Source organism: Sorex araneus, chromosome 9, assembly GCF_027595985.1.
Source record: "Sorex araneus isolate mSorAra2 chromosome 9, mSorAra2.pri, whole genome shotgun sequence".
NCBI lineage: Eukaryota > Metazoa > Chordata > Mammalia > Eulipotyphla > Soricidae > Sorex > Sorex araneus.
In genome coordinates, this window is record NC_073310.1 from 21,307,496 (window position 1) to 21,331,028 (window position 23,533).

The 23,533-nt window shown below is 42.0% G+C and overlaps 1 gene segment (V, D, J or C); it reads left to right on the forward strand.

Annotated features, from left to right (window-relative positions):
* The first annotated feature begins 13,220 nt into the window (after window positions 1–13,220).
* Window positions 13,221–13,750, forward strand: LOC129407056 (immunoglobulin lambda variable 5-37-like). The segment is given in 2 exon segments: window positions 13,221–13,276; window positions 13,384–13,750. Coding segments are annotated over 2 exon segments (423 nt in total).
* The last annotated feature ends 9,783 nt before the right edge of the window (window positions 13,751–23,533 follow it).

Genomic DNA, 23,533 nt, shown 5'->3' on the forward strand with positions numbered 1-23,533 from the left:
CATCTGGGGTCAATTCCTCCATTCCTCTCAGAGAGCCCAGCAAGCTACCGAGAGTGTCCCTCCCGCACTGTAGAGCATGGCAAGCTACCCATGGCATATTCAATAAGCCAAAAACAGTACAACAAGTCTCACGATGGAGATGTTACTGGTGCCTGCTGAAGCAACTCGATGAACAATGGGACAACAGTGCGACGACAGTGCTACAGTTACAAAAAATATTTTTGTTTGTATTTGAGCCACACCCACTAGTGGTCAGAGATCTGTACAGATGGATCACTCCTGGTGTCCTCAGAGACCGTATGAAATGCCAGAGATTAGAGCCTGGGTTGGCCACATTCACGGAAATGGTAGGAAACTACAGAATTGTGTAGACGAAACCTGAAAGCCTGAGTAACATCTCCTGAGCAAGCACACTGACTCAGACAAGGACCAGGCCTTGTCTGTACCACCATTTGAGCCCCTTATGAAAATCATTGAAATGAAATTTGACCATGTAATCTTGAGACTTCTCTAACTACCCTCATGATATCTTCTACATTTTATGCAAATCTATAAACTTGCTCTACATGGCTTTTCATATCTTTTACTACTGTTTATTTTTATCTAATATACAATTCTGTACCTTACTTGAAATATTATTTGTAATCTAGTCTATGAGCTCTTTTAAGATATTATTTTCATTTCAGTTTTTTCAAATACAATTAGCAGGGTCACTGTGGAACTACATGTGCTTCTTCTTTATCTGTTCAGTGAGATCAATAAACTTGGTGTCTGGGCCAGGTGGCTGTTCCCTGTGCATTCAGATGAGACTCTGCAGCTGCTCCTTCTCTGGCCTATCAAAGTTACCTGAGCATGGACTTAGTCTTCATAGGTGCTTCCTGCTGGGCTCTCCCACAGGGGAAAGCAAATCATTTTCCTGCTAACTCTGCACTGAGATTTGGACTCATTTAATTAATAGATGGAAACTTGTTTTGCATAGATAGTCCTTACTTTTACATAGGGTGAAGAAGAAAAAGGGACTTGGGTAGAAATTCTCAAAGGTGGGGTCAGGGATCTTTAGCTACCAGGGACCGGGCTCCTCTCCTACTCATGTGCCTCTCATTGCACAGGTTAGGGTCAGACCTTAAGAGCTAGCACCAATATACCCCACAACCTATATAATTTTTCCACCCAATTTTTAAGAAAAGTTTCCAAAATGGCCAACTCAAGGAGCAAAATTGTGATGGAAGATAGCACATCCAGGGTAATTCAGGAACACATTTGCAGATCAACTCTGAAAGAATCACTCATACCCAATGTGATGGTTTAATTGGCTGAAAAGCCTGAATCTATTTGCTGGCAAATGAAATTGTTCATTTGTTCATTTTCATTTCTTCTGAATAATCACATATATTATTCACATATGTTACGCTCTGCAGGCAGAAAGGCTCTTGCCCGCCCCCCTGGCTGTCTTCCCCAGGGCCCCTCAGAGGGCATGGGCTCCAGCTTCCCTCCCCACCCCGAGCAGAGCCCCCAGCGGCCGAAGGTCACCGAACCTAGCTACAGCCATACTCGAGGCCCCTCTCCATATGTTCGGACAGGCCTCACGCATGAAGGTACCGGCAGAGGAACCTCAGGTGTGTGTAATCCCATCTAAGGCCAACATCCAGAGAGAGACTTAAAATCAAGGTCCCAGAAGTGATATCCTGTAGCCTACCTACTTCTCCCTCTGGGAGAAACTGGCAATCTTCTGAGAGTTTCCTGCCCACATGGGACAGCCTTGCAAGCTTCCCACGGTGTATTCATATGCTAAATCAGTAACAAGCTGGATCTCATTCCCCTGACCCTGAAAGAGTCCCCAGTGAGACATCATTGGGAGGGCCCAGTCGAGATAGACTTCTAAGATCTCAGGGAAAGGACGAAATGAGAAGTTACAGAGTCTGCTAGAGAAATTGAAGATTAACGGGATTTCGTGATTGTGATCATGAATCACATATATTAAAACTAACCAAAACATAAAGAACCAAATGCAGAATATCCCTCAGATTGTTTAGCAAATTTCTCGAGAGTTGAACCAATAATAAAAAATAAGGCAAGAATACACAAATGACCTTTAAAAATAAGTCTAACACATTGTTGGATATTCACAATATAATATACGAAGTAAACACAGAAACTTATAACCTATATAATTAGGGAATTATAAAGTAAAAAATAAATTAGATATCACCACACAATAGAATAGAAAAAGTTCAGTGCATTGACAACTATTTGAAAATGAAAAGATGGAGAAATTGTAACAGCAACTAAAGTAACCAAATGATCAAGATTAACATAATACCTAATTATAGGTAAAAATCAAAACATATGTAAGAAATCTCTATTTTTTTGCATTTTGTCTCTAAATTTAAAATTTTTACAGAAAAAATCCTCATCAAGAACATAGAGAGGCGCTGGAGTGATAGCACAACGGGTAAGGCATTTGCCTTACACGCGGCCGACCCGGGTTCGAATCCCAGCATCCCATATGGTCCCCTGAGCACCGCCAGGGGTAGTTCCTGAGTGCATGAGCCAGGAATGACCCCTGTGCATTGCCGGGTGTGACCCAAAAAGCAAAAAAAAAAAAAAAAAAAGAACATAGAGAAAAGAATTAAAATGTATTATTTTTTTCTTCTGCCTGTTTTAAATACTTGCCATATCTAATATTGTACTGCATGCAATCTCATACTAGCCTGTAAACCTTTTTAGCCACGTGGTATTCAGGGCTTATTCCTGGCTGTGTGGCCAGGAATCATTCCTAGCAAGCCTTGAAGACAGTATGAGATACTGGGGATTGAACCCTATTCAGCCACATGCAAGGGAGGTACTCTCTCCACTAAACTATAGCTCAAACCAAGACAAAGACTTTTGACAATAAACATGATGTCACCTTGATAAACACCCAAAACCAATAAAAAATGCTTCAAAGTAAAATGAGTTATGAGTACAAAGAAAGAGGTAATTACATAAGTGATCATTGATAAATGGGTGCAAGGATAGGTAGACACTTAGGCAGAACTGAAAGTTTGAGGAGGATATTGAACAGAACTAAAGAAATAGTAACAAGGATTAGTAAAGACTGAGTCAGAGTGATGGTACTAAGCAGTATTCGAAGGAAATGAGTTGAATCCTGGCAATATGTTGAATGATTTCCATTAAAAAAACAAAAGCAAAAATAAGAATTTGGTTTTACATGATGAAAAAGGATCTTTTAAAAGACTAAAAACACATAAACAAAACCACTTTGCTCTGAATAATTAAAATACACTAAACATTATCTTGAGATATCAGCAGGGGGCACTGTTGCTTTTGAAGAAAACAAGGCCTGTAGCATGCCCAGACTGAAGAAGTGCCAACAGGTGCTTCCTCCCAAGGGACTAAACCAGCTGAAAACCAACCCAGACTCAGTGTTGCCTTAAAGACACAGTATTGGGGAGGGGATTTATGCTAAGTGACTCAGATTTGCAGCAAGAACCCACAACACAAACCCTTCCCCCTGGGTCAGAGGGACATAAAAGAGGCCCCAGAGTCCTGTGTCAGCTGTGTGGCCAGAATGTCCTTGAGAGTCTGCAGCATGAGCAGGACTCCTCTCCTCCTCGTCGTTCTTCTTGTCCTTACTCACTGCCCAGGTTCCTGGAGATTTCAGTGACCAAATTTTGGGGAATTTCTCTGACTTCTATTTTCATTCCTGACAGGCTTCTGTTTCCATTTCAGGGTCCAGTTCTCAGGCTGTGGTGACTCAGGAGCCTTCACTGGCCGTGAGCCCGGGAGGGACAGTCATTCTCACATGTGCTTCCAGCACTGGAGCCGTCACTGATGGTCACTATCCATACTGGTTCCAGCAGAAGTCTGGTCAAGCTCCCAGAACTATGATTTATGACACAAACAAAAAACACTCCTGGACTCCGGCCCGGTTCTCAGGTTCCATCCGTGGGAACAAAGCTGCCCTCACAATCTCGGGGGCCCAATCAGAGGATGAGGCTGAATACTACTGTTCGCTGGTATACAGTGGTGCTTTACACACTGACACATTTAGATGTGAAACCAGTACATAAACCTGCCCTTGTTACCTTGGGTCTATGAAGAATCTTGCTATGCAGTTGCTGTAAATCTCCATGCATTTAGATTTAAATTTTACTCAATTTTACTCAAGGAATATTTGAAATGTTCCTTGAATTTACACTAATTTTTAAATTTAAATTTTTATTCTTTATTATGACTCATGATTTACCAAGTTATTCATAATACAGTTATTTCAGGCATTCAATGTTCCAACACCAATCCCACCATCAGTGTGTCTTTCCCTCCACCAATGTGTCTAACCCACCACTCAAGCTTGCCCTCTTAACACGCACAAACTAATTTACTTCATATTGCTTATTACAAGAAAAGGATTTGCACTGGTGACCTGGTACAAGGAACCAATTCTAATACTACCTGTGGCTGATTATTATAGACACAAGCTACTGAATGATGGCCAAGAGACAGATTTATTCAGGACAAGTAATGATTACACAAAAACAAAAGAAATGCAGTACATGCAGAACAAAGGCATGTGGTAAGGCAGGTGAAAGCAAAGATTAATGAGAAGGAAAATGAATGGTTACATGGACTCCGTGTAGTTTCTGGTGAAATAAGTGCCCAGGGTCTCTAATGTCTCTACAAAGGAACAAAGCTTATACTCCTTCAAAGTTTTCATACACAAAGGAAACCCTCTTTCCCAAGCCCGGACAATGATAAATTACTAATCTTTAATTAATCTATACTGTTCCCCTGCAGGGAGTCTCTTGTCCCCTAGCCTGCCTGTCTTCCAAGGGGTCTCTCAGAGGAGGCGGACTTCAGTTTCCCTTCCCGCTCCGAGCAGAGGTCCTGTGACTGAAGGAAGACCTCCGGAGCCTAGCCACAGCCATGCTCAAGGCCCCTCTCCACAAGTTCGGATGAGCCTCACGCATGAAGGAACCAGCAGAGGAACCCAGGTGTGTGGGACTGGGGCTGAGACCTCCAAGTCTGCTCGGATTGGGACTGGGTCTCTTCTGCCCAGATTTCCCATTTTCCAGTAGCTAGGCGGTCACAGCCAGAGACTGCCCCTGGCACTGTGGACTCCCACCAACAGCCAACATCCAGAGACTATAAAACCAATCTCCCGGACATCTTGTAGCCTAGTTCTCCCTCTAGGAGAACCTGGAAAGCTACCGAGAGTTTCCTGCCCACATGGGAGAGTCTCGAAAGCTCCTCATGGTGTATTCATATGCCAAAACCAGTAACAATGATGGGTCTCATTCCCCTGATCCTGAAAGAGCCTCCAATGCGGCACTAAAGTGCCCTAATGTTTAACTATAAGTTAAGAGCTTGGTCTAAAACAAATTATGCCATGATCCCAAAGTAATAACTAGATTTGGACCCTGCTGGGGTTAGGAATGATTGATCCAGCCTGAGCACTGTAGTCCGAGTCTGTGGTGAGATGTCTCCAGGAGAGTCACCCTATAAGCCCAAAAGTGTCTATTACTGTGTCTATACAGAATGGTAAATATTAGAAGAATTAAAGATGCTAATTAAGTTGCAGGTCTAAGGAGAGGAGAAACACACCTAAACGCTGTTTTGCCCTCATGGGCTGCTGGTGGTCAAGAAGTCTGGAAAAAACATTTTTAATCATGCATCCTGTGGGGAGGCATGGTTGGGGAGGCGTGGTGAGAGGGTAAAAAAGAGCGACTGCAGGGAGAAAGGGGGATTCTTGAGAGAAATGGATTGATGGATGGATGGATTGATGGATTGATTGAAGTAGACAGAGATAGAGCAGACAGATATAGCGGGAAGAAAGAATTGCATGGTTAGATAGAAACAGCAGAGAGATAGACATAGAGAGAGAGAGAGGGTTGGAGAGAGCTGGGAGAGACAAGGGATTGAATAAATGGCAACTTGGCAACAGGTTGTCCATCATTTTTCCTTCATCTATCCAAGGAAACAGCCATCCCGGGTGGAGAAGCAGCTGGAGAGCACCAAATGCAGGCGGCGAGAGAGAGCTTAGAAATTTTGCTTAGAAAACTAATGATTCAGACTCTGACTCGTTCCCAGAATTATGAGTGTCTTTGCAGGTTCCCTCGCCCAGCCTGTGCTGACTCAGCCAAACCTCTCGGCATCTTCTGGGACAAAAGCCAGACTTATCTGCACCTGTTCATTGGATACAGTGTTGGAAACTACAGGGTTTGCTGCCAGCAGCAGAAGTCAGGAAGTCCTCCATGGTATCTCCTGAACTAGCACAGTGACCCACAAAAGGGCCCGGGCCCTGAGGTCCCTACTCGCTTTTCTGGATCCAAAGATGCCTTTGCTAATGCAGGAATTCTGCTCATCTCTGTGCTGCAGCCTGAGGATGAGGCTGACTCTTTTTCCTTGGCTGGCTGCAGTTGGAACTCTCACAGTGACACACACACAGGCAGGACAGTGGTTGAAAACCTTGAACGGTTCAGGAGCCAGATCTCTGACTCTTACCCAGTTTACATGTTCTGAATATGCACTACTTTGATTTGCAATTTGCTTTCAGATTATTCCCTCATATCTGAACTCTGGATCAAAATAAATATATGTATCTAATCAATCAATGTATGTATTGATTGATCTTCAGGAATCTCTATCTGATTTTATCACTTAGGACCCTGATGTTCTATAGGTTACAATCTGAGTATATTGCTATTATTAGCTGACTTTATTGTCTAGCCACCGTTATTTTTTTCCACCCAGGTGAAAGGGATAAATAAATTCAAGTTTCTTGTTCTTTGTCTGAGCTCTTTCTTCTTCACGTCTCTGACACATCAGAGCTCATGCCTCTTCTTCTTCTGACAATTCCCAAAAAAGAATTTTCTCACTTCTTTGTGTATGTCCATGTCTTTGAATTTTTTGAGTTTGTCAAGCGAACTGATGAAGTCCAAGTTTCTTCTTCTGGTCCAAAATAAGCTCATTGGAAGCATCTTTGAGATGTTTATCAGTTTTCAGGTTCAGAATCTCAGTGGGCCTAACCTAGTCAACTGCAGTATGATTTCCTTGGAGAAACACTGTCATCAGTGAGATAATAAATAATGCTATAGGCCCACTCAGTCTAAGGTCTCTGAGGGAATGTCTCTCTGAGTGAAGATGGACTGTATGTTCTTTCTCACGCACATAATTTCTTCTGCTAACACTATATTTGTATTGTCCTGGGACTCTGAAGCTGGAGGACTTCTTATTTATTCCTTCAGAATCAGGGATCAACCTCTGGCTGACTCAGGGATCAACCTCTGCATCCTCACTGTCAGAATCTGCAGGAAGATGAATCTTCTTCAGCAAAACACACCAGTAGTAACTGTGTATTCGGGTTCCATTAATAATTCCTGTCTGGGAAGTGTTGTGAAAAGTTGCTTGCTGAGGTAAATTTGATCAAAGACATCTCAGGGCAGGGATTTCTTCCCTGTGTGCAACTCAACTATAAGAAAAGATGAGATTGTGAAGTTAACTGCTACATGGATGGATCCAGAGAGCAACATCCTGATTGAAGTAAGCAGAAGGACAGACACAAATGATCTCTCTCATGTGCAGATATAAAGAAACACAGTAGTGGAATACCTAATGGCCAAAGGCTACAGAAACTGGGAACTGGTCTTCAGTAGGAATCTAACCACAGGGTCTCTGGGAGAAGGGAGTACACTGGAGGGAAGTGGACACACCAGCTTGAATATTTTATTTATTTATTTATTTATTTATTTTTTTTTTTTTTTTTTGCTTCTTGGGTCACACCTGGCGATGCACAAGGGTCACTCCTGGCTCTGCACTCAGGAATTACCCCTGGCGGTGCTCAGGGGACCATATGGGATGCTGGGAATCGAACCCGGGTCGGCCGCGTGCAAGGCAAACGCCCTACCCGCTGTGCTATCACTCCAGCCCCCTTTATTTATTTTTAAATTATTACGTTTTTGTTTTGGCAGCCTCACCTAAAAATGATCAGACCTTATTCCTAGCTTGGTGCTCAGGGATCACCTCTGATGGGGCCCAGGGGATCATATGGCGCCAGGTTCCAACCAGGTTGTCCACATGCAAGAGGAGTGCCCTACAAGTTGTACTATTTCTCAGTCATTGGAATGTTCTATAGAGCTTTACAATCATGGTGATTAATTAATTTTTCGTGGAGGGTTACATAGTTCTCAGGATTATGTCGGTTATACAATTCTCAAACACCCTTCCCTTCACCAGTGCCCATCTTCCATCACCAACCCCCCCAGTATACCTGCCGCCCCCTCCCACCTCCCCAGTCCCCACCCTTGTACATGATAAGTTTCACTTCGTTTATGCCTTATCTTGATTACATTCCATGTTTCAACACACAACTCACTACCGTTGTTGGGGTTTCCCCCAAAAAAGGAAAGCAGTCCTATTGCCAAGGAGGCATTTGATAGTTCTCTGTGTAAAACACAAAAATAAAAAGAAAGGGCGCGCAGGTGGCGAGGCAGGTGAAGGAAGGAAGAAGGCCAAACTGGTTGCTCGATCGGTTTATTTCATGTCCATCTCCATTCTCCTCTGATTCTCCTCCTGCTTCTTTCTCCCCCATCCTACTTCATTCTCTCTCTCTCTGCCTCTCTCCCGGCTCTCGGTCTCTCTCTCGATCTGTGGATCTGGCCTCCATGGATCTGGCCCCCGTGGATCTCGCCCCGTGGATCTGGCCCCCAACCCACTCTTACAGCCTAGTTAAATCTCCACAGCATGAGGGGGTTGGGGCATACACATAGGTGTGGTCAGCAATAGGGTAAGGTTCTTTTCCCTCAGGGGATGCTTCTCCTAGGACTTAATTCTCTTTCAGCAGGAGGATCCACCCAAGGGCAGAGTCCCATGAATGTGTTTCTCTTCTCCTCAGCCAGCAAACATATAAGAATTCATAATATTAATTACTTTGTATGGACACAATAAGAGATGCATTAAAGCTTATAGAATTGCTCTCCTGGGGCCATCTCAATCTCAGACTACAGTGCTCAGGCCAGATCAGTCTTTCCTATCCCTGGCAGGGTCCCAGTCTCATAATTACTATTGGATCATGACAGCATTTGTCTATGATCAAGCTCTTAACTTATAGTTAAGAATTAGGCACTTTGGCCAGGCCCATCTCGATGCCAGGGTAGCACATAACTCACCGCTTGCCCTGGATCCTTCCCGTCCCACGTCGGGGACCCTACTTTGGGGTGCTAGGAACTGAGGGCAACTGAGGCTTAAGTGGAGAAAGCAGATGCCCAGAAGGGAATAATATTCGAGGCCAATTAAGTCTTAGGTTATAAAAACATAATATTGTCTTCTTGTGTCTATACAAAAAAGACATAGCTTTAAAGTAAATTATTCAAAAGGCATAAAGAGGAGAGAAAGGCAATGTTATAATATTCAGTGTCCTAGAAAGTTCTGACCTTACCAATTAACAGAGTTTGATTAAGGGAAGAGCAGATAAACTGGTAGAAATGGTTACAGATAAACAAAGGAATGGGAGTGACTTGGAGCACTTTGATGGGTGTGACTGATAAACTAAGCTCCTAGTGGCAAGGGGGAAAGGACAAACCAATGATATCTAACAGTTCTTCACTGCTAAGAATATAGAGATATTAAGTCCCGCTGTTTGTTACATAACTTTTCTTTTTCCCCCTTGCCCCGCGCCACCGAGTTCACGCCTGTTTAGTAATCGCCACGCTGCCTGACAAGGGAAAAAAACCCGAAAAGGATGGTTATTTCCCGTCATCGGCAGGCGTGGGGCTCTGGCTTAGTTGATAGACTAGTAGAGTGTCTGCAAGCAGTTTCTGGAACCGAAGGTCTTGCGCTGGTTTCGGCTCCGGCTCGAGATTCCACCAGCGTCCCACTGTTCCATGTACATAATTTTTCCCCTTATATCCCATTCCCACGCCACCAGGTCTGTTTGCTTAATGGACATCACACTGTAGTTGACGACACGCCGCGTTTCTTCCCGAGAAAGAAGAAAATTTCTTCTCAGTCGGCGTGGGGATATAGCTTAGTTCAGTCTAGAGAGATGGCTACCACTTTGATTGCCTTCAATATTTCAGCAACAGACTTACTATTCTTGTTAGGATCTCCCACAAAAGTCCGACCCATTAAAAAGGGACATATTACATATTGCTGATGCTAAGATGACATTAGGTTTTGGGTTTCTGTATAAAGTCCAGGGAAAGTACAACCAGAAATAACATCACTACAAACTTTTACCCTTTTATGGTGCTCATAAGATGGAGAAGCCTAGAGAGAGGCTCGGCGTCTCCATTTTGCGCTCAGAAAAACCACGGATCCTGCGCTGTGCTCAGGAGGGAGGAGTTGAGAGAGAGAGAGGTTAAAAGAATTGTGGGATGCCCGGTTCCCACTGTTTCAGCGCACCGTGGGGTCTCTGGTCCCATGCCGGAATTAGTTCAGTGGGCTGCTTGGAGTCCAAGGGCGCTTCCTTGGGCTCTTCCATCATGCTCGCTCCACAGCAGGGTCCAAAAGGGCATTTAACATTTTTAAAAAATTTTATTTTCATAAGGTTGTTCACAATAATTGATTCCATCAATATTCAACACCAATCCCACCACCATTACACCTTCCCATCACCATGTTTTCGAATTTTCCCACCACCACTCAGGCCTGCCCCACAGGCAAATGCAAGATAATTTATTTTGTATTATTTGTTATGAGTAGTATCAATATCTATAAGATCCTATCTCACAGTATTTCTACAAAAGAGTTAAAAAAGAAGAATAATATGAGATGATGCATGGTCACCGTTTCCCAGAACTCTAAAACTTTAAATAAATGGGGTCCGGAGACATTCTGCAGTGAGCTGCTGGGTTCAGAGATTCATTTGTGAGTCTCTGGATCAGGGCCATTTATGAGCTTAAATGGCACCCAGAGGCAGTTTGTGGGTGTGACAGTCAGGACCCTTAAAGGGCAGGCAGATGGGAAAGGGTAGGCCAGTTCCCACCTCTTGAGGGCTGGAGTTTTCAGTTACTGGTCCCACATACCTGGGTTTTTCAGCAGATTTATTCTCTTGTGTGTGGGGGGGCCAAGCCAGGACAAGCCTATGAATATCTACCACAAGAGTGACAGGGATTGGGTTCTGGAGGTTTGCAGCTGCAGGGCTTCCTTTGGGGCAGGCGGAGAGAGGATGCCTGCTCCAGGCTCCGTAGTGAAATCAGCCTGGTGCAAAGTGTGGAAACAAATATGCCAAGAGCAGTTTGTGGACATGACAGCCAGGATCCTGGAAGGGTGGGGAGATGGGAATTAATTTTTTTTAACTAGCCTAAATCTATTAATTAATTAATTAATTTTTATTTATTTATTTTTGTTATTTATTTTATTGAATCACCATGTGGAAAGTTACAAAGTTCTCAGGTTTATATCTCATTTATACAATACTCAAACACCCATCCCTTTACCAGTGCCCATATTCCACCACCAAAAACCCCAGTATACCTCCCACCCCCCGCCCCCCACCCCCACCTGCGTAAGTGATAAATTTCACTTCATTTTCTGTTTACCTTGATTACATTCCATATTTCAACACAAAACTCACTATTGTTGTTGGAGTTTCCCCCCAAAAAAGACAGCCCTACTGCCAAGGAAGCATTTGATAATTAGTTTTCCATTACTGAGAATGAAGAGATACGAAATCCCGCTGTTCCAAGTACATAACTCTTTTTTTTTCTCCTTCCCTCGGCCCCAAGTTTGTGCCTGCTTAATAGTCCTCATAATATGGCGGGGGGGCAGGGGGGGAAAGTTGAGAAAGAAGGATATTTCCCCTCCTCGGCAGGCGTGGGGCTATGGCTTAGTTCAGTCTAGAGACATGAAACTAGCCTACATTTAATGGCTCTTTATAACATATAAAATTCATGCAGCTGGCCAAAGGAACAAATGCAAAAAAGAAGCACATTTCCATTCATACATTACCAAATTATACCATTCCCATCACTTATTTTATGCTATTTTCTAATACTTTCATAATAATGTGAAATAATAATGAAAATTAAGCTCATCTTTGTCTCGGCCATATCATGAAGTCTATCTATAGTATATGCATGAGTTTGTGTAATATGTGTGTGTGAGAGAGAGACAGAGAGAGAAGGAGAGCTAAGTCATAATCTCATGTGTAAATTTCTATTTTGGCCTTTCAGAATTTATTTGAATTTGATCATGAGTCAACTGTGAGAAATAATTTTATTCAAGTATTAATATGATATATCACTTTAAGATATGTAAACAAGGGTCAAACATGTGTCATTGCAATGAATGCTAATTTGTCCTTTTAACCAATTTGTAAATCTTTCACTAGAATTTTAAAAAATATATTCATAACAGTTATATTAAAATATAACTTTTGCATAATTTTCTTAATTGAATAAATACTAGTAAGCTATATTTACCACTATTATAACTATATCACAAGAATTAGAATATTTTCCTTTTATGAAATGTATGTAGACTGCGCCATAGTAATAGAACATTTGCCCTGCACATAAACACCCAGGAACTTCAAATAGTCCCAGGGTGATTCCTGAGTTCAGATCGTGGAGCAAACATTGAACACTGCCAGATGTGGGCCCAAATAGTAGATGAAGAAAATTTATGTGATGTGAAAAAAATTTTAAATTTAACATCTTGAAATTTTCTGAGAAAGTATCGAATTGTAAGCCATTCTATGGAATGCCTACATAATAACTTTTCATAGGTTGTGAAAAAAACTAATATTTTATTTGTTTTATTTCAAATGCAGCCAATTTTGTATTTTTCTAGATGAATATGCATTTCACTAACTCAATAATACAAAAAATCAGGGTTTTTTTTCTATTCTTTTCAAGTATAGCCAATAGAGGGAGCTGTGGAACTCCCTTCCTTTTTAGCACAGCTGCTAAGTGAGGGCCATTAACTCAGAGAAACCAGTCCTGGGGTTTGGGCCTGTGAACAATGAGTGGGATTCAGCTCTTGTGTACTCTGGGCTAGGACCTGTGTGTGTTCTCTGCAGGTGCTTCCTCCCAAAACAGCCCTCAAAACTCTGTCCATTCTGTCTGGAGTATGAGCTGAGCCCCACCAACATGAACAGCAGGAGATGGGCAGTTATTAGATTTAACTGATTTGCATGGACAGCTCCTCCTCTGGCAGAGGGAGACAAGTAGGTGTGGGGCAGCCAGTGCCCACTGTGGGATCAGAGGGTGGTGTGCACCATGGCCTGGACTGCTCTCCTGCTCACGCTCCTCTTTCACTGCACAGGTATGGCTAGGACTCAAGAGGCTGCCTGGTAGAACTTCCTCCTTGTTCATAGTATTGATGAGTTTAACCTGATTCTTGCCTGAAGATAATACAAGTCTTTCTTCGCAGGGTCCCTCTCCAGCCTGTGCTGACTCAGGAGCCCTCGGTCTCTGCATCTCCTGGAACAGCAGCCAGACTCACCTGCACCCTCAGCAGTGGTTTCAGTGTTGGCAGCTATAGAATATACTGGTACCAGCAGAAGACTGGGAACTCTCCAAGGTTTCTGCTGTATTACTACACAAGTACACAGTTGGGATCTGGAGTTTCCAATCGCTTCTCTGGATCCAAAGACACCTCAGCCAATGCGGGACTCTTGCACATCTCTGGGCTGCAGCCTGAGGATGAGGCTGACTATTACTGTATGATTTATGACAGTGGTACTAATCACAGTGACACAGGCATAAGAGGAAGTGGTACAAAAACTTTCATCTGTTTTGAAACTTAAATAATGACCCTCTTCCAACATAAAGCTACTTTAGCATATAGCAATTTTATTTGGAAGTAATTTTTCTTTCATAATGACCTATCCAGCATTTTCTTATGCAATGTAGTTGAATTTAAAACTTCTAATGAACTTTCAATAACAATAAGAAACTCATGCAGAGGTCAAAATTTTACTCAGCTAATTAAATTTTAAAAGCCACTCACATCCCACCTCCATAACTGTGTAAGTTCCTCATCTACTGGACTTATTCCAGAGACTCAAACAAATCTCTAAAGAACTCACCTAGCCACACACACACAAAAGTCTCAAAAACCCATTCCTTACTGAGAGCTCCGGGAGGGGGATGGGTGGGCCAGCTCTTGCCAAACAAAACCCTTGCAGTCACTCCCCTAAAACCACATTCCAGTTAAAAATTGAACTCCAACCGGACAGCCCAGTTAAGAGCTCTTGAGTTTCTAGAGCATGCAACAGCAAAGGCATGTCCATTACCTACATCACTGATATGCAGTAGTAGATGGATGGCATGTAAAGTAGAAACCAACCAATCTCCGCTAACAAAAACATTAACAATGAAGGTTAACTTCCAGCAACAGCTAGTAAAAGCCTCACACAAGGATTTCATGTCTCGTGCTGAGATACAATTTTCACAAATATTGTTATGCAGAAATATAATTTTTTAAATCTTGAAGGTAGAAAGGATAGGTTTTTATTGTGCCTCTTTTTCAGAATTTTAAGTTTTCCTCTTTTTTTTTAATTAGTGAATCATTGTGAGGTACGGTTACATACTTATAAACTTTCGTGCTTGCATTTCAGTCATACAGTGATTGAGTACCCATCCCTCCGCCAGTGCCCTTTATAGAAATATTTTTTATCATTCTGTTAGGGATAAAAAACTTTATAAAGTAAATTATTGTCGGCCTGCTATGGGCACAGGCTTGAGGGGTGGTTGGGAAAATGGAGAAAGTGGTGGGAGGAAAGTGGTAATGATGGTGAGATGGGTGTTGAAATATTGAATACCTATATTCAATCATCATGAACAACTTTCTAAACCATGATGTGGGTGTCGGGGTGGGGGATGATCAAACTAGAACCAATTGGGCTGAATTTTAAAAGACTGGAGCAACAGCTTAGCACAGTAGGGCATTTGCTTTGCACTCGGCCAACCCGAGTTTGATTCCTCCGTCCCTCTCAGAGAGCCCAGCAAGCTACCGAGAGTATCCTGCTGACATGGCAGAGCCTGGCAAGTTACCCATCGTATATTCGATATGCCAAAAACAGTAACAAGTCTCACAATGGAGATGTTACTGGTGCCCGACAATGCTACAGTGCTATTTACATTGCAATTTAAGCCTGCATTGCTCAGATCACAAGCACCATAATAAACATAGAAATCCTTTTACAGCACTTAGAATATGTTTTTGTAGGCATTTGAGAATTGCTTTACATGACCATCCACCCCTCACCCTTACTGACAGTCCCCTGTGCTCAGGGCTATGTCATTTGCTTTGATCATAAAGATAAGGCACTCAGATATGAGAAGCTGTGCAGACTCAAATAAAAAAAAATCCAGAAAAGAAATGGTCTTGATTCATACTCTCAGGTACTGAAGCTTCCATTGCAAAGTCTGAACAGAGGGGGCTAGAGGGGGAAACTGGATTTGAGGTTCTGGGTCAACATTGATGTATTCCAGCAAAAGTGATAAACTCGGAGAGGGATGTGCTACTCTTATAGGCAACACCATTCAGGACCCAAAAGCGTTCCTCTGATTGTTTCCTTCTCCTTAAACTGGACTGTATCCTCTACTTCTTGATCCCTGCAAGCAGTTGACCAACAGTCCAAGATATTGATGCCGGCTGGCCACACATCAAGGATATCACTTAAGGTAACTTTATTTTTTTTAATTTTTTTATTGAATCACCATGTGGAGGGTTACATAGTTCTCAGGATTATGTCAGTTATATAATACTCAAACACCCTTCCCTTCACCAGTGCCCATCTTCCATCACCAACCCCCCCCAGTATATCTGCCGCCCCCTCCCACCTCCCCAGTCCCCACCCTTGTACGTGATAAGTTTTACTTTGTTTATGCTTATCTCGATTGCATTCCATGTTTCAACACACAACTCACTACCGTTGCTGGGATTTCCCCCCAAGAAGAAAAAGACAGTCCTATTGCCAAGGAGGCATTTGATAGTTCTCCATTGCTAAGAATATAGAGATATTAAGTCCTGCTGTTTGTTACATAACTTTTCTTTTTCCCCCTTGCCCCGCACCACCGAGTTCATGCCTGTTTAGTAATCGCCACGCTGTCTGACAAAGGGAAAAAAAACCGAAGAGGATGGTTATTTCCCGTCATCAGCCAGCATGGGGCTCTGGCTTAGTTGATAGTCTAGTAGAGTGTCTGCAAGCAGTTTCTGGAACCAAAAATCTTGCGCTGGTATCGGCTCCGGCTCGAGATTCCACCAGTGTCCCGCTGTTCCATGTACATAACTTTTCCCCTTATATCCCATTCCCACACCACCAGGTCTGTTTGCTTAATGGACATCACACTATGTTTGACACCACGCCGCGTTTCTTCCCGAGAAAGAAGGATATTTCTTCTCAGCCGGCTTGGGGATATAGCTTAGTTCAGTCTAGAGAGATGGCTACCACTTTGATTGCCTTCAATATTTCAACAAAAGACTTACTATTCTTGTTTTGATCTCCCACAAAAGTCCGACCCATTAAGAAGGAACCATTTCATATTGCTGATACTAAGATGACATTAGGTTGCGCGGCCGCAGCAGCGGCCGCGCGGTTTTGGGTTTCTGTATAAAGACCAGGGAAAATTCTGCCTGAAATTCTATCACTACAATCTTTTTCCCTTTTATGGTGCTCATAAGATGGGAAAACCTAGAGAAATACCGGGCCCCCGCGCACTGGCGGAAGTGGGAAAGCTCCCTTGTCCTCCTCAGTCATACTGGGGCTGTGGGCACGGCGAAGTGGGGAAGCCCACGTGGCTGCACTCTCTTTAAGTGTCCGATGTGGGCGGAGACCGGTACTTCCCCGCCCTCGATCTCCCGCCAGCCGCGCCGCGCATTTGGGTGCGTCTCTCCATTTTGTGCTCAGAGAAGTGGGGTGGAGGCTGTGCTGTGCTCAGGAGAAGTTGAAGGAGAGAGAGAGAGAGAGAGAGAGAGAAAAAAAAGAGAGAGAGAAACGCCGGGCCCCCGCAAGGGGGGCCTGGCGGAAACGCTCAAATCACATACTGCAGGTTGCTGGCGGGCTGCTGGTGTCCAAAGCAGCTCCCTCATCTTCCTCCGTCATACTCGGGCTGCGGGCGCGGCGAAGTGGGGAAGCCCTCGTGGCTGCACTCTCTTTAAGTGTCCGATGTTAAGGTAACTTTATCCATAAAAGCTACATAGAAAGACATGATATAATATCTATATTTTTATTTACAGGAAACAATGACAACATTGGGGTTCCTAAAAGAAGCTCCAAAGGTAAACCCTAAATTTGCTGGATTTGATTTACTCTCATGGTTCCAGGTCTAATTGTCTTATCCTGAAATAATGAACCTCTTGTTCGTTCCTTTGAGGACAAGGATGAGCATTCTTGTCAGGTCAGTGACTATAGTGTCCATACCACCAAGAGTTCCTGCTCCTGATGTATAGACTCAAATCTGCTATCTGTTCATTTCTGTACGTTCCTCTATCTCTTCCTGTGTCCCCACATGCTTCCTCTCCTGTCTTCCTCTAACACATTCTAAAAATAAAGAATGAGTTCAGTAGAAATATCTAGTTGGTCACACACATAAATATCTACAATTTTATTTCTAGGGCTAAAATAGCTGCAACCATATGGTGATGTGGATGAGATGGGGCGACAAGAAGTGAAGAAGTCCTTTCATGTCACCCAGGTATCTAGTTCCACTTTGTCCTCACCTCATACGTGATTGCTCTTTATGAGCCAGGACTTGCCTGTTGTTCCTGAGACCTAATGCTTTAGGAAATTTATATTCATATTCATTTTCCTTAAATCATTTCAACTCTCTGGCTCATGCTTGCTGTGAAGAAACATTGTTATGCTTTGGTAATTGTACGTTTAGAGTTTATAGTTACAAATTGTATTGTGATAAATAAACTAGTAGAGACTTATTCCTAGAAACCCTTGTTCTTCTTCAGGGTCAGTGTTTGCAGTATTTACTAGTACAGTGAGGCAAATCCAAAAGTTTTAAATAATAGGACATACCTTGTCAAGTGGTAGAGGAAAATGAAAATATAAGGGGGTGAAAAGGGAGATAGTTTAGGGGTCAGTTGTGTGATTTGCTTTACAAGGCTGCTGTTGATCCCCAGTTTGATCTGTAGTCCCTACCAGGTTAGGGATAACCCTGGGAGGTTGCCCTGGTGGCCCCCTACACTGTTGCACCAGAGCAGAGCAAAAGGGTCATAACATTGAACATTGGCCTCAATTGGCACATTATCAAGGATTGTGTAGACTAGGTCCTCTGAGCACTACTTTGGAGGCTCTCACCACACAAAATGGGCACCTTCGAGAATAATATTTTTGGCTTGGATGTGGGCCATACCCTGAGGTCTCAGGAGCTATTCTTCCTTCTGTTCTCAGGAGTAATGCTAGTGGTTCTAGGGGACCACAGGCAGTACTAGAGATCAAATAAAGTCAGCCACGTGCAAGCAAGCACTTTAGCTCTTTAAGTTTCTGCTGTCCATGAAATTCTGTATCATTCCTTCATCTGAGCAATAATATTATTTGCCAGTCGAATAGCCCAAAACAGGAATAAGCCCCATTCTGAGACTGCTCAATGCACTTCTTAAATTTCTTTTTGTTGGGAATCTGAGTTATCAAATCTAGATATTCTTCCAAATGTTCTTGTACTTATGTGGTGGGGACAGTGGTTTATAAAATTATCTTCTCCAAAGAGCATAGATTCTGGACATTGCCTGGGTATATCCCCAGCAGAACTTCCCTAACACTATCCTTAACATTGTCTCTGCAGACATTTCAATAAACAGTCCTTTCAAATCCTACCAGACTGCATCAATTCTAAAGCTGCAATCCCAGGTTTTTTGAGATGTTGAGGACATTGACTACCAAGTCTGAAGAAAGTACTAGGGAGGTCCAGCAGGTAGACATGGTTCTAATGCTATTATCTTGATGGAAAAATCACACATAGGAACACATCTAGTAAGGCAAAAGAAGAACTCTAATCAACCTTGCTTCTAGTTAAGAATTGCAATCTGTAAACATCTCAGATCCATAATCGTAGCTTTCATAGCATACATTAATTACCACAAGGCCAAACACAACTCACCACATTTTCAGTTTCTCCTACCTACTAAGACATTCTCTGCTCTTTCCCCATTCTCCAATGACATCAATTTCAGATGTCTAGTCCTTTTGAAAGTCTATGTTATATGCCATCATTTTTAGTTGTAAATTTATGGAGGAGGAGAGGTTGGTGTCTATAATATCTGCCATCTATCTTGACTCTCAATGGTTAAATTTCTACAAACTTCTGAAGCTAGAGTAATATAAGTGTAGTTCAATGCAACCAGAGACCAAAGAGAAATTTTTATCTATATAATAAAAATAAATAAAAACTAAAGATTTGTAAATAAATAAGAGTCCAATTCCATGAATTAAAACTACAAAAGACAGCTGCAAAACTGAAACAGGCTTAACTAAGAAGATTAGGTACTGGTATAAAGAAAACGACAAAACGCTACTCCAAGAAATACAGGAGAACATGAGGAAATGGAGACACATCCCCTACTCATGGACTGGGAGAATTAACATTGTCAAAACTACAATATTTTCCAGGCATGGCATAGATTTAATACCACCCCTATTAGAATACCCATAGTATTCTTTTTCAAAGAAATAAACTAAACACTCCTGAGATTCATATGGAACACTATACCCCTACAAATAGAGAAAGAAATCTTTGGAAAAATGAATAAGATAGGTATCAACGTCCCCCAATTCAAACTGTAATACAAAGCAGAAGTAATTAAAACATCATGGTATTGGAATAAAGACAGACCTGTAGACCAATGGAATAGAGATGAATATCTTGACACGAGTCCTCAAATACGTGATCATTTAATATTTGATAAGGGAACAAGAAATATGAAGTGGAGCAAGGAAAGCCTATTCAACAAGTGTGCTGGAAAAACTGGGCAGTTACATGTAAAACATGAACTTAGACCTCGTTCTAAGCATGCAAAAAAGTCATATTAAAATGAATTAAATATCTCAACATAAAACCTAAATCCATAAGACACATGGAAGAAAATGTAGGCAAAAACATCCATGACATTAAAGTGAAAGGCACTTCAAAGAGGGTATTCCGGAGATATCAGTGGTGAGGAATGTGCACTGGTGGAGGAATGGGTGTTTGATCAGTATGTGATTGTAATCCAAACATGAAAGCTTGTAACTGTCTCATGGTGATTCAATAAAATTTTAAAAAAAAAGATAAAACACCACTGACTAAGCTAGTAGAAGCAAAGAGAAACATATGGTACTATAGGAAGCTAAGAAGTTTCTGCGCCTCCAAAGAAACAGTGACCATGATACACAGACAGCCCACAGATAGGGGAAAATTATTTATCCAGTACCCATCTGATAATGGATTAATGTCCAAGCTATATAAGATACTAATAGATCTTTACAAGGAAAAAACATCCAAGCCCATCAAAAATGGGGAGAAAAAATGAATAGAAACTTCCTCAGAGAAGAAATATAATTGGCCAAAAGACACATGAAAAAATGCTCTATATTGCTAATCATCAGGGAGATGCAGATCCAAACAATGATGAGATATCACCTCACACCACAGAGGCTGGAATACATCAAAAATAAACACTGGCACAGATGCAGGAGAATGTATACTCTCCTTCATTGTTGTTGGGAGTGCTGAACTGCTGTAGCCTTGGAGGAAAATAATATGGATATTCCTCATATAACTATAAATTGAGCAGCCATTTGACTCAGCGCTATTACTTCTGGTAATATACCCTGGGGGACTAAAACCACACAGCAGAAACCCAACTGCACTCCTATGTTCCTTGCAGCACTATTCACAATAGCCAGAATCTGTAAAAAACCTGAGTGCCTGACAACAGAAAAATGGATAAAGAAACTATGGCACATCTACACAATAGAATACTGCACAGCTATTAGGAAAAATGAAGATATGAAATTTGCTTATAAACTGATAGATATGGAGAGTCTTATGTAAATGAAATAATTGAGAAAGAGAGAGATAGATGTAGAATGACTGCGTTCATTTTGGGGATGAAGTTAATAACAAAGGCCAGAGAAGACTGGGACCAGGAGTACTAGTCAATGATTCAATGATTGGTAGCTTGTCACAATGGTGTTTGGGCAGCAAAGAGCAGTTAGGATAGAGAAGAGACCAGTGTAACAATAAACAATAGTAGTTGGAAATGAACATTTTGGACAGGAACTGGGTTTTGAAATTAGGTAAAGGAATATACCTGATAATGTTTCAGTATCTGTATTGCTAACCATAAGACCCACATGGGGGGAGAGAGAGAAAGAGAGAAAGAGAGGGAGAGAGAGAGAAGAGAGAGAGAGGGAAGAGAGGGAGAGAGAGAGAGAGGGAGAGAGAGAGAGAAAGAGGGAGAGAGAGAAAATTCCTTCCATAGAGGCTGGTAGGGTGGGATATGAGGGAGCTGGAGGGAAACTGGGGACATCGGTAGTGGTAAATGCACACTGGTGAGAAAAGGATGTTGCAACAGTGTGAAAGAATTTCATAATTGGTTATCTCACGTGATTTATGAAGAACTTTAAAATTGTTTATCTCATGCGATTCAATTAAAAAATTAAAAATAAATTTTAGAGGGGCCAGAGAGATAGTACAGAGGGCAAGGCACTTGCTTTGCATGCCACCAATCTGGATTCAATCTCCAACATCCAATATTATCCCTTCAGCACTTCCAGGAGTGATTCCCTGAGTGCAGAAAAGGAGTAATCTCTGAGCACTGCTGGATGTGGCTCAAAAACAAAACAGCAATAGAGATACAGTACTTGAGTGGTGGCTGTTGTGTAGTGACATATACTCTGAAGAACGCAAAACTGTAAATCTAATAGCATAGACACACTTGTGTAATCTAAAGCTATCTCAGTGAAAAGGAAACTTTAAAAAGTGAGGTTAGATCTTAGAGCACGTCATCCACTACATGAAAGGTTCTTCCATATCAGATAGAGATTCTGTCTGTAAACCTCCCTCAGTGAAATCTCTTGCATTTGAGTCAGAAGAAACTGTCATCAAGAACACATAACCACTCCACTCCCCGCCCCTTTTAAGAAGCATCTTCTGGGTGAAACCAAGTTAAAAGTATCACTCCTCATCCAGAGTTTGAGAGAAATCTCAATTTGACAAACAAAAGGCAGATAAACATATCAATACTAAGAGATCTACTTAGGTGTTGAAATTCTGTGACAAATGATGTTTTTATTGTTTCTCTGATTCACAGGTACTCAGGGCTTAGTCCAGTCTCTGTGCTCTTGGGTCACTCCTGAGGGTGCTCAGGGAACCATATGTGGTGCTAGTGATGGAACTAGGGTTGTTCACATATAAGGCAAACCCCTTAATCCCTGTACTAGCTCTCAGGCATAAGTGGAAAAATTTTAAAGCAGCAAACATAATATCACTTCAATGAACAATTATGGGTATTTTGTAAAATAAATGAACAAGGATAAAATGCAAAAAATGTAGTAATAACAATACAAACAAAAGGCACATATATATGTATATGCATACATATTACATATTACAGTATAGGAATCAAAACAGTACAGGAACTCAGAGAAGTAAACAGATGAACTTGATGTTAAAGAGTAGTTTATTTAACAAAACTAAGAAATATGATACCAACAACAATTAGCAGAGACAAAGAAAAAATAATGGGTGTCATTTAGCATGGTAAATAAGGTGAACCATTAAAACTTGTTTCAAAGATAATGGGCCTGAGCAATATAGTGGGCAAGCTACCTGCCTTGCATGCAGCTGACATGGGTTTTATCAGCAGCACCTAACCCATATTTGATCCCTCGAGCCCCGCCAGAGCTGGGAGTAAGCTTGGAGCACCACTGGGAATAGCCCCCAAAGCAAGTCAAAACAAAAATAAAATAAAGTAATTTTAAAAGTAAATACTGAATTGAAAAGTGCCTTTTGACATGAAAAACAATCACCACTGTTAATTTATTTATCCATTTTTTAGTTTGGAGGCCACACCAGCAGTGCTCAGGGATTCCTTCTGACTCTGGACTCAGAGATCACTCCTAGCTGTGCACAAGGGAACCATATGGCATGCTGGGGGTTGAACCCAGGTCTGCTGCATGCAAGGCAAGCACCCACCTGCTCTCCTATCACTATGGCCTGCCACAGTTAATTATTATCAAGAGAATGTCTCCAGAGGGTCTATGAATAAGGTTGAGGAGAACAAATCCTGCTGCCAATTCAGGCTGACTGTGCCCAAATTGCACACATACCCACTGGCTTGAATTAGAGGTCACCACAGGTGCTTCCTCCCAGAGGACTCACTCTGCCACCTCAGGCATCACAGCAAAACTAGGTCAGAATTAAAGATGTAGACCTGGGGGGAGGGAGCATACTAAAGGACTCCAATTTGCAACAAGTGCATCCAAACACAAATCCTTACCCCAGGGTGTTGAGAAAGATAAAAGAGGCAGCAGAATAGTTCAATGTTAGTTATCAGGTCCAAATATCCAAAGAAACTCACAATTGTTAGAAAA